General features: G+C 43.1%; 1 protein-coding gene across 1 annotated transcript; it reads right to left on the reverse strand.

Moving 5' to 3' along the window:
- Nucleotides 1-1581: 1581 nt before the first annotated feature.
- Nucleotides 1582-8379, reverse strand: LOC139567374 (oxysterol-binding protein 2-like). Its single transcript, XM_071388752.1, has 5 exons — nt 8320-8379; nt 7289-7438; nt 6850-7095; nt 6485-6605; nt 1582-3539 (listed from the first exon to the last, which is right to left on the reverse strand). Exons 2-5 carry the CDS (start codon nt 7331-7333, stop codon nt 3319-3321), a joined length of 633 nt encoding a protein of 210 aa, XP_071244853.1. The 5' UTR covers nt 7334-7438; nt 8320-8379; the 3' UTR covers nt 1582-3318.
- Nucleotides 8380-11397: the final 3018 nt, after the last annotated feature.

Here is an 11397-nt window from a genome sequence, read left to right on the forward strand (position 1 = left end):
AGACAACAAAAATATACGCCTTCAATATGGGGAAACACTGAAGCAATACAAACGCACCCTAAGAACAAAAAAGGAACAGCACATTAGAAATCAGCTGGATGGAATTGAGGAATCCATAGAATCAAACCACTTCTGGGAGAATTGGAATAAATTAAACAAACCTCATCATGAGGAGTTGGCTATCCAAAATGGGGATATGTGGAGAAATCACTTTGCAAACCTCTACAGCAATATAACAAAGAGCCCAGAACAAAAAGATATACAAGAAAAATTACAAATCCTTGAATTAGCAGTCAAAGACTATCAGAATCCTGTGGATACCCCAATTACAGAAGAAGAATTATTGGAAAAAATATGCAATCTCCAACCCAAAAAGGCCTGTGGTGCTGATGGGATCTTAAATGAAATGATCAAATATACAGACCACAAATTCAAATTGGCTATACTCAAACTCTTCAACATTATCCTCACTGCAGGTATTTTCCCCGATATTTGGAACCAGGGACTGATCACACCAATCTATAAAAATGGAGACAAATTTGACCCAAATAATTACAGAGGAATATGCGTTAACAGCAACTTGGGGAAAATTCTCTGCAGTATTATAAATAGCAGACTACATCATTTCCTTGACGAACACAACGTCCTGAGCAGAAGCCAGATTGGATTTCTAAAAAATTATCGTACAACTGACCACATTTACACCCTCCACACTCTAATTGATAAACAAGTTAACCAAAACAAAGGCAAAATCTACTCGTGTTTTGTAGATTTCAAGAAAGCATTTGATTCAATTTGGCACGAAGGTCTTTTTTATAAACTAATAGAAAGTGGTATTGGAGGGAAAACATATGATTTTATTAAATCAATGTACACTAAAAACAAATGTGCGGTTAAAATTGGCAACAAGCAAACAGACTTATTCTCTCAGGGGCGGGGAGTGAAACAGGGCTGCCCAATAAGTCCAACATTATTTAACATCTACATTAATGAATTGGCAAAAACATTAGAAGAATCGGCAGCACCTGGTATCACCCTACACAACACTGAAATCAAGTGTCTGCTGTACGCAGATGACCTGGTGCTGCTGTCTCCCACTAAAGAGGGGTTACAGCAACACCTAGATCATCTTCACAGGTTCTGTCAGACTTGGGCTCTGACCGTTAACCTAAAAAAAACAAATATAATGATATTCCAAAAAAGGTCCGGAAATAAGGATGACAAATATAAATTCTATTTGGACACAGTTCTATTAGAACACACCAAAAACTACACATATCTAGGACTAAATATCAGCAACACAGGTAGCTTTCACATGGCTGTGAATGAGCTGAGAGACAAAGCAAGAAGAGCATTCTATGCCATTAAAAGGAACATCAAAATTGAAATTCCAATTAGAATCTGGCTCAAAATTTTTCAATCAGTTATAGAACCAATTGCTCTATATGGCAGTGAGGTATGGGGTCCACTCTCTAATAATGAATTTACTAAATGGGACAAACATCCAATTGAAGTATTGCATGCAGAGTTTTGCAAGACTGTATTGCAAGTACAAAGAAAAACTCCAAATAACGCATGTAGGGCAGAATTGGGCCAATATCCCCTCCTCATTCGAATAGAAAAAAGAGCCATCAAATTTTACAACCATCTAAAAAGAAGTGACCCTAAAACATTCCATCACACAGCTCTACAATGTCAAGAGATGAAACCAGAGAAGAGTCCCCTCAGCCAGCTGGTTCTGAGGCTCAGTTCACCAACCCAAACCAACCCCACAGAGCCTCGGGACAGCCCTCAGAAAATCTGGCCCAACCAAATCATCACAAAACAAAAAGAAAAATATATAACCTATTGGAAAGACACCACAAAAAATCAAAGTAAACTTCAATGCTATTTGGCTCTAAACAGACAGTACATGGTGGCAGACTATCTGACCACTGTGACTGATAGAAAACTGAGGAAAACATTGACTAGGTACAGACTCAGTGAGCACAGTCTGGCTATAGAGACCGGTCGTCACAGACAAACCTGGCTGCCCAGAGAGGACAGGCTGTGCTCACTCTGCTCCAGGGGAGAGGTAGAGACAGAAGTGCATTTCCTACTACACTGTGACAAATACTCAGACCTAAGAGCATATTTCTTTCCCAAAATTATAATTCAATACAAAGAATTTGAAACTATAAAAGATGAAGAAAAATTCAAATACTGTATTTATTGGGTGAAAAGCCAAAATGTGCAGTTTTGGCAGCCAAATATGTGTCCTCCTGCCACAGCCTGAGGGACAGCCAGTGAAAAATGCAAAGTAATGTTGATAATATTTCCCATTTAGCTTAGTTTTGTTTTGTCTTTCGTACCAGGTCATGTGTCTTCTCAGTCATGTTGAGACTGGTCTACTACTGTTGCTTTAATGTATTGTTGTTCTGATTAATATTGTTGTTGTAGCTGTTATTAATGGTAATCCCATGTCCACTACTACTATTATTATTGCTGTTAGTACCACCATTTATTTATATATAAATATATATATATTTTGTGTATATATATACATATATATTTTATTTAAATTTTTCGATATGTATACTTTGACAATGTAAGTAATAATAACTTGCCATGTCAATAAAGTCAATTGAATTGAATTGAGAGAGAGAGAGAGAGAGAGAGAGAGAGAGAGAAAAGGGAAGATAGAATGGGATGGAAGAGAGAAGAGGTGGGTGGAATAGGAGGGAGAATTTCTGGTTAGCATCAATAGCAATCAGAAACAACCGATGAGTCATTGTCAGAACATTCCACAGCTGTATCAGAACAGTGTCTTTACATTCATTCCCCTCAGGGATGTAATGAGATTCTACTAGAAAGCTCTATATAATTGACACTAAGGTGTGCTTTAGGGACTGCTGAGAGGGTGTTTGTGAGTGTGCCAAATTCTATCATATGCTCGCTAGAGTTTATTCCCTGACCCCTGTCTTCCTCCTCCTCCTATTCCAGTGAGGGGCTGGTACATAGTACAGAGTAGTACTACAGACAGATGATGTGACAGACCAACAGACAGACAGTTACAGACTGTAATTGAGTCATCACAGAGAGAGGGGAGGGTGTTACTAGAAATGAAAGGCAGAGAAACCATCAGAGACCACAAACAGGCTTATTCGTGTGCTGTTCTGTTCTGTTCTGTTGCCATTGACCTCTGCCTCCACACAACACTCACTCCACCAGCCTGGATTACATTACAAACAGCTACAGGATGAAAATAGGAAACAATAGATGATAGATACCTCTTACACATGGAGGGCTGGCATACAGGACACATGGATATTGACTGAATCAGACACACACAGGGTCAGACAATGAGGACACAAGAGGAGAGTAGGAGAGAGACATGGACAGGTAAGAACATGGGAGGAGGAGGGAGAAGAGCCATGATGTAGTTAGTAGACAGACCTGGTCAATCCACAGCTTGCCCACGATGATGTTGTGCACGGTGGAGGTTACCTTCCTCCAAACATAATGGTTCCCACTGGAGTGGAACTGCAGGTGAATGGCACCTGGGGAGAGAGGGGAAAGGCCAAAAAGGGAGAGAACATTGAGATATAATCGAGAGATGGAGTGGAGGGGATGAAATGCAGTCAGAGAAAGAGTGACAACACCGTAGCAAGGCAACATGTATTGTGGTTGATATTCTGGTTCTTATTTTGAGTCATTTATAAACAAGGTCAGTCCAACCTGCAGAGACCTGGCCTGATGACACAGGGGTGGCTAAGAGAGAGAGGCAGGGACTCAGTCTGTTGTCACATATGATTTACTTTACTTACTTAAATCTCACTAGGATTACAATAAACATACAAGAGGATAATCTGTATAGTTCAAATGGATAACACGGCTTCATGTTATAGGATATGTATCAATCAAATCTATGGGATCTATTCATCTCTCATTTATCAGGGCCTTAGAGACCCATGAGCACAGCCAGAGTGTATGCATCTGTCACAGGGGTCGTTAGATTCGTTTTCACACTGCTCTCCATCTATGGTTTAGTGAGTGAGTGGGAGGGAATGGGAGGACAGAGGTGATGCTGAGGTTGCCTGGGTTTCAGAGGCCTGACCTACAGAGAGATCCTGGTGTTCCCACCTATAAACATATATACAGTGTCCTCTGTAATTATCGAGACAGTGAAGCATCTTCTCTTCTTTTGGCTCTATACTTCGAAGGTTTTGGATATGAAATCATACAAGGACTATGAGGTTAGTACAGACTGGCAACTTACATTTTTGTGTATTTCCATCCATATCGGGTGAATAATGATGAGTGAGATATCATACCTCTCACCATTACAATAACAGGGGAGATTAGCGTTTTTGGAGGGGTATGATATTTGTGCATCTGTATATTTCTCACTCCTCATTATTCACGATTCATTCAGGATTATCTGTAGTCATGGTAGCATCCTCATTCATGTAGAAGTGTTTAGAAATATATTATATACTTATTTACAATAAAAGTGACTCCAAAATGACACAATACATTATTTACCATTAATTTCTATTGGGCACAAAATAAACTGAAACCAAAATAAACAGCAAATGCATCCAACAAATGTGTAGAGTCACAAGCTTGATGTAGTCATTGCATGCTATGAATATGGGACCAAATACTTAACTTTTTTCTACTTTAATATACATACACAGTACCAGTCAAAAGTTTGGACACACCTACTCATTCAAGGGTTTTTCTTTATTTTGGAATCATGTAATAACCAAAAAAAGTGTTAACCAAATCAAAATATTTCTTCAAAGTAGCCATCCTTTGCCTTGTTGACAGCTTTGCACACTCTTGGCATTCTCTCAACCAGTTTCACCTGGAATGCTTTTCTAACAGTCTTGAAGGAGTTCCCACATAATGCTGAGCACTTGTTGGCTGTTTTTCCTTCACTCTGCGGTCCAACTCATCCCAAACCATCTCAATTGGGTTGAGGTCGGGTGATTGTGGAGGCCAGGTCATCTGATGCAGCACTCCATCACTCTCCTTCTTGGTAAAATAGCCCTTACACAGCCTGGATATCTGTTGGGTCCTTGTCCTGTTAAAAAATAAATTATAGTCCCACTAAGCACAAACCAGATGGGATGGCGTATTGCTGCAGAATTCTGTGGTAGCCATGCTTGTTAAGTGTGCCTTGAATTCTAAATAAATCAATCACAGACAGTGTCACCAGCAAAGCATCCCCACACCATCACACCTCCTCCTTCATGCTTCACGGTGGGAACCACACATGCTGAGATCATCCGTTCACCTACTCTCCGTCTCACAAAGACACGGCGGTTGGAACCAAAAATATACAAGTTGGACTCATCAGACCAAAGGACAGATTTCCACCGGTCTAATGTTCATTGCTTGTGTTTCTTGGCCCAAGCAAGTCTCTTCTTCTTATTGGTGTCCTTTCGTAGTGGTTTCTTTGCAGCAATTCGACCAGGAAGGCCTGATTCATGCAGTCTCCTCTGAACAATTGATGTTGAGATGTGTCTGTTACTTGAACTCTGTAAAACATTTATTTGGGCTGCAATCTGAGGTGCAGTTAACTCTAATGAACTTATTCTCTGCAGCAGAGGTAACTATGGGTCTTCCTTTCCTGTGGCGGTCCTCATGAGAGCCAGTTTCATCATAGAGCTTGATGGTTTTTGCGACTGCACTTGAAGAAACTTTCAAAGTTCTTGACATTTTCATGATTGACTGACCTTCATGTCTTAAAGTAATGATGGACTGTCATTTCTCTTTGCTTATTTGAGCTGTTCTTGCCATAATATGGACTTGGTCTTCTACCAAATAGGGCTCTCTTCTGTATACCACCCCTACCTTGTCACAACATAATTGATTGGCTCAAACGTATTAAGGAAAGACATTCCACAAATTAACTTTTAACAAGACACACCTGTTAATTGAAATGCATTTCAGGTGACTACCTCATGAAGCTGGTTGAGAGAATGCCAAGAGTGTGCAAAGCTGTCATCAAGGCAAAGGGTGGCTACTTTGAAGAATCTCAAATATAAAATATATTGTGATTTGTTTAACACTTTTTTGGTTACTACATGATTCCATATGTGTTATTTCATCGTTTTGATGTCTTCACTATTATTCTACAATGTAGAAAATAGAAAAAATTAAGAAAAACCCTGGAATGAGTAGGTGTGTCCAAACTTTTGACTGGTACTGTAAGTGAATTTGTCCCAATACTTTTGCCCCCCTAAAATGGGGGGACTATATACAAAAAGTGCTGTCAATTCTAAACGGTTCACCCGATGTGGATAAAAAGTCTGCAATTTAACCTCACAGTCATTGTTTGATGTCAAATCCAAACTTTTGGAGTATAGAGCCAAAAGAAGAAAACATGCTTCACTGTCCCTATAATTAGAGGCCACTGTACACAGTCATGAGACCTTTATTTGCATAGAGTGTGTGTTGACAGTGCTCAGTAGATGCTGAATATACAGCAACTCACCCAGAGGCATTATGGAGAGGTATTTGCCACGAAACTTGCTGGCTATGGTGATTTCCTGCCAGAGGGTCCAGCCTCGCTGAGAAATCACATGGTGAGATGCTGCTGGGGGGTGATGGCTCACCTGGGGGGGGGGGGGGGGGGTTGGGGGGAGAGGTTATTTACACGCTCAAAGGAATATCACTGCTCTAGCTTATAGTATGTCAATGATTGGTACTTTTTGTGTATCATCATGGCTTGTATGTTTTGTAGAGGCACTAAATGGTAGTGTCATTTGCAGATACATGGAGTATTTTCCTGTGTGTGTGTGTGTGTGTGTGTGTTTGTCTCAGCGTAATATTGTAATTTATCTCTGTCTCTGTGTGTACCTGCTCACACAGCGAGCGGTAGCCGAAGTCTTCCAGGCGGTCCAGCTCGTAGGTCTCCCCCAGCAGGGGGTTGAAGGGCTTGGCCGTGCGGTGGACAGTGGTGGAGTAGGAGGACACAGAGAAGGCTGCCACCAGACACAGCTGCTCCAGGGAGCTCTCGCAGCGCGCCGCCTTGTCCAGCAGCTCATGGTACTCCAGGTCCTCTGTCAGCCGCTGCAGCATGGACAGGGGCTCGTTGAAGTTCACCTGTAGACAGACAGGCGGACAGAGAGAAAGACAGACAGACAGACGGCAGTGGTTACAAGAGTTTTGTCATTGACTAGCACATTTCGGATGAGTCCCAAATAGCAGCCTATTGGGATGCCTGCTCTCCCCACCTCTCCTGCACTCACACCCAGGCTCATTCTACTACATGGACACAAGGATGACACACACTCACAGGCATGGGGATCTTGGAGAGCTCCTTGCCGATGCAGTTCTTCATGATGCTCCACAGGTTGAGGGAGTAATTGGGTTTGTCTGGGATGTGGCTCCTCCTCCTTCTGAGGGGCTGCAGCTCCTTCCCTGAATCATTACAGCTAGGATACACCTGAGAGAGAGAGAGAGAGAGAGAGAGAGAGAGAGAGAGGAGAGAGAGAGAGGGAGAGGGAGAGGGAGAGGGAGAGAGAGAAAAGAAAGAAGGGAGAGAGAAAGAGGAAGACATAGGGAGAGAGAAAGAGACAGATGGGGAGGGAGAGAGAGATGGGGAAGGAGTGAGAGAGAGAGAAACGTCTGTCACTGTCAGTGTAGATGTCACGTTGGTATATATGATTCGGGAGACAGGCGCAGGAATGTGTAATAGGGTTTTTTATTACGGTGTGCCATGTAAGGGCATGAAGACCAAACAAACACGTAACAAAAACACAGGGTACCAACGGACATTGTAACAATAATGGACAGCCCAATGGAAACCAAAGGGCACACTTATACAAGTGCTAATCAGTGGGAACAGGGGACAGGTGTGCATAATGAAAGTTCCGGAGGGATCCGTGACAGTAGATCTCTAACTTTGTAGATCTTAGCTTGTCAGGGACTCAGTGAGTCCCCATCTGGAAGTAGAGTGACAGAGAAAGAGAGAAAGAGAGGGAGGAAGAGACGGAATAAAAGAGGAGAATGAGAGAGATAGAATTGGAAAAACAGATGTCTGACTGGTAATTAAGATCCAGAGAAATGATGGCGAGAGAGAGAGTACTTGTGAGTGTATGTGTGTTCCTGTGTGTGGTCAAAGCATGCCTGTGTGTGTGTGTGTGTGTGTGTGTGTGTGTGTGTGTGTGTGTGTGTGTGTGTGTGTGTGTGCGTGAGAATGTAACAAAACATGCCCAAGTTTGTGATAGCTTCACACACAGTGACAAAGGTGAATAGTATAAAGCCTAAATGTGGACAGGCATGTGGATTATTACTGAGAACTGTTTGGAGGAAAGAGACACTCACATTTTCCTGGTTCCAGTCATTGGTCTGGCCTCCACTCGCTCCACTCAGGTTACTCTGAGAATGCCTAGAAGAGGGAGAAACATCATCTTAACAATAACACACACACACACACACACACACACACACACACACACACACACACACACACACACACAAGTACTCTTGTGAGGTGGATAGATGTGTCTCTGAGTTGTTGTGTTAGAGGTGGATAGATGTGTCTCTGAACTGTTGTGTTAGAGGTGGATAGATGTGTCTCTGAGTTGTTGTGTTAGAGGTGGATAGATGTGTCTCTGAGCTGTTGTGTTAGAGGTGGATAGATGTGTCTCTGAACTGTTGTGTTGGAGGTGGATAGATGTGTCTCTGAACTGTTGTGTTAGAGGTGGATAGATGTGTCTCTGAACTGTTGTGTTGGAGGTGGATAGATGTGTCTGAGTTGTTGTGTTAGAGGTGGATAGATGTGTCTCTGAGCTGTTGTGTTGGAGGTGGATAGATGTGTCTGAGTTGTTGTATTAGAGGTGGATAGATGTGTCTCTGAGCTGTTGTGTTGGAGGTGGATAGATGTGTCTGAACTGTTGTGTTAGAGGTGGATAGATGTGTCTCTGAGCTGTTGTGTTAGAGGTGGATAGATGTGTCTGAGTTGTTGTGTTGGAGGTGGATAGATGTGTCTCTGAGCTGTTGTGTTGGAGGTGGATAGATGTGTCTCTGAGCTGTTGTGTTAGAGGTGGATAGATGTGTCTCTGAACTGTTGTGTTAGAGGTGGATAGATGTGTCTGAGCTGTTGTGTTAGAGGTGGATAGATGTGTCTGAGCTGTTGTGTTCGAGGTGGATAGATGTGTCCCTGAGCTGTTGTGTTAGAGGTGGATAGATGTGTCCCTGAGCTGTTGTGTTAGAGGTGGATAGATGTGTCTCTGAGCTGTTGTGTTGGAGGTGGAAAGATGTGTCCCTGAGCTGTTGTGTTAGAGGTGGATAGATGTGTCCCTGAGCTGTTGTGTTAGAGGTGGATAGATGTGTCCCTGAGCTGTTGTGTTAGAGGTGGATAGATGTGTCCCTGAGCTGTTGTGTTAGAGGTGGATAGATGTGTCCCTGAGCTGTTGTGTTAGAGGTGGATAGATGTGTCCCTGAGCTGTTATGTTAGAGGTGGATAGATGTGTCCCAGAGCTGTTGTGTTAGAGGTGGATAGATGTGTCTCTGAGCTGTTGTGTTAGAGGTGGATAGATGTGTCCCTGAGCTGTTGTGTTAGAGATGGATAGATGTGTCTCTGAGCTGTTGTGTTGGAGGTGGATAGATGTGTCTCTGAACTGTTGTGTTGGAGGTGGATAGATGTGTCTGAACTGTTGTGTTAGAGGTGGATAGATGTGTCTCTGAGTTGTTGTGTTAGAGGTGGATAGATGTGTCTCTGAGCTGTTGTGTTAGAGGTGGATAGATGTGTCTGAGTTGTTGTGTTGGAGGTGGATAGATGTGTCTCTGAGCTGTTGTGTTGGAGGTGGATAGATGTGTCTCTGAGCTGTTGTGTTAGAGGTGGATAGATGTGTCTCTGAACTGTTGTGTTAGAGGTGGATAGATGTGTCTGAGCTGTTGTGTTAGAGGTGGATAGATGTGTCTGAGCTGTTGTGTTCGAGGTGGATAGATGTGTCCCTGAGCTGTTGTGTTAGAGGTGGATAGATGTGTCCCTGAGCTGTTGTGTTAGAGGTGGATAGATGTGTCTCTGAGCTGTTGTGTTGGAGGTGGAAAGATGTGTCCCTGAGCTGTTGTGTTAGAGGTGGATAGATGTGTCCCTGAGCTGTTGTGTTAGAGGTGGATAGATGTGTCCCTGAGCTGTTGTGTTAGAGGTGGATAGATGTGTCCCTGAGCTGTTGTGTTAGAGGTGGATAGATGTGTCCCTGAGCTGTTGTGTTAGAGGTGGATAGATGTGTCCCTGAGCTGTTATGTTAGAGGTGGATAGATGTGTCCCAGAGCTGTTGTGTTAGAGGTGGATAGATGTGTCTCTGAGCTGTTGTGTTAGAGGTGGATAGATGTGTCCCTGAGCTGTTGTGTTAGAGATGGATAGATGTGTCTCTGAGCTGTTGTGTTGGAGGTGGATAGATGTGTCTCTGAACTGTTGTGTTGGAGGTGGATAGATGTGTCTGAACTGTTGTGTTAGAGGTGGATAGATGTGTCTCTGAGTTGTTGTGTTGGAGGTGGATAGATGTGTCTCTGAGCTGTTGTGTTGGAGGTGGATAGATGTGTCTCTGAGCTGTTGTGTTAGAGGTGGATAGATGTGTCTCTGAACTGTTGTGTTAGAGGTGGATAGATGTGTCTCTGAGCTGTTGTGTTAGAGGTGGATAGATGTGTCCCTGAGCTGTTGTGTTAGAGGTGGATAGATGTGTCTCTGAGCTGTTGTGTTAGAGGTGGATAGATGTGTCTCTGAACTGTTGTGTTAGAGGTGGATAGATGTGTCTGAGCTGTTGTGTTAGACGTGGATAGATGTGTCTGAGCTGTTGTGTTAGAGGTGGATAGATGTGTCTCTGAACTGTTGTGTTAGAGGTGGATAGATGTGTCTGAGCTGTTGTGTTCGAGGTGGATAGATGTGTCCCTGAGCTGTTGTGTTAGAGGTGGATAGATGTGTCTGGGCTGTTGTGTTAGAGGTGGATAGATGTGTCTGAGCTGTTGTGTTAGAGGTGGATAGATGTGTCCCTGAGCTGTTGTGTTAGAGGTGGATAGATGTGTCTCTGAGCTGTTGTGTTGGAGGTGGAAAGATGTGCTCCCTGAGCTGTTGTGTTAGAGGTGGATAGATGTGTCCCTGAGCTGTTGTGTTAGAGGTGGATAGATGTGTCCCTGAGCTGTTATGTTAGAGGTGGATAGATGTGTCCCAGAGCTGTTGTGTTAGAGGTGGATAGATGTGTCCCTGAGCTGTTGTGTTAGAGGTGGATAGATGTGTCCCTGAGCTGTTGTGTTAGAGGTGGATAGATGTGTCTGAGTTGTTGTGTTAGAGGTGGATAGATGTGTCTCTGAACTGTTGTGTTAGAGGTGGATAGATGTGTCTCTGAACTGTTGTGTTAGAGGTGGATAAATATGTCTCTGAGCTGTTGTGTTGGAGGT

This window comes from Salvelinus alpinus, unplaced genomic scaffold (assembly GCF_045679555.1).
Source record: "Salvelinus alpinus unplaced genomic scaffold, SLU_Salpinus.1 scaffold_344, whole genome shotgun sequence".
NCBI lineage: Eukaryota > Metazoa > Chordata > Actinopteri > Salmoniformes > Salmonidae > Salvelinus > Salvelinus alpinus.

Coding starts and splice junctions, on each gene's coding strand:
- LOC139567374 (XM_071388752.1), bottom strand. CDS start 7,333: ATGAAGAACTGCATCGGCAAGGAGCTCTCCAAGATCCCCATGCCT. Junction 6,606..6,849: donor ACCGCTCGCTGTGTGAGCAG/GTACACACAGAG, acceptor CCCCCCCCCCAG/GTGAGCCATCACCCCCCAGC. Junction 3,540..6,484: donor CCTCTCCATAATGCCTCTGG/GTGAGTTGCTGT, acceptor CTCTCTCCCCAG/GTGCCATTCACCTGCAGTTC.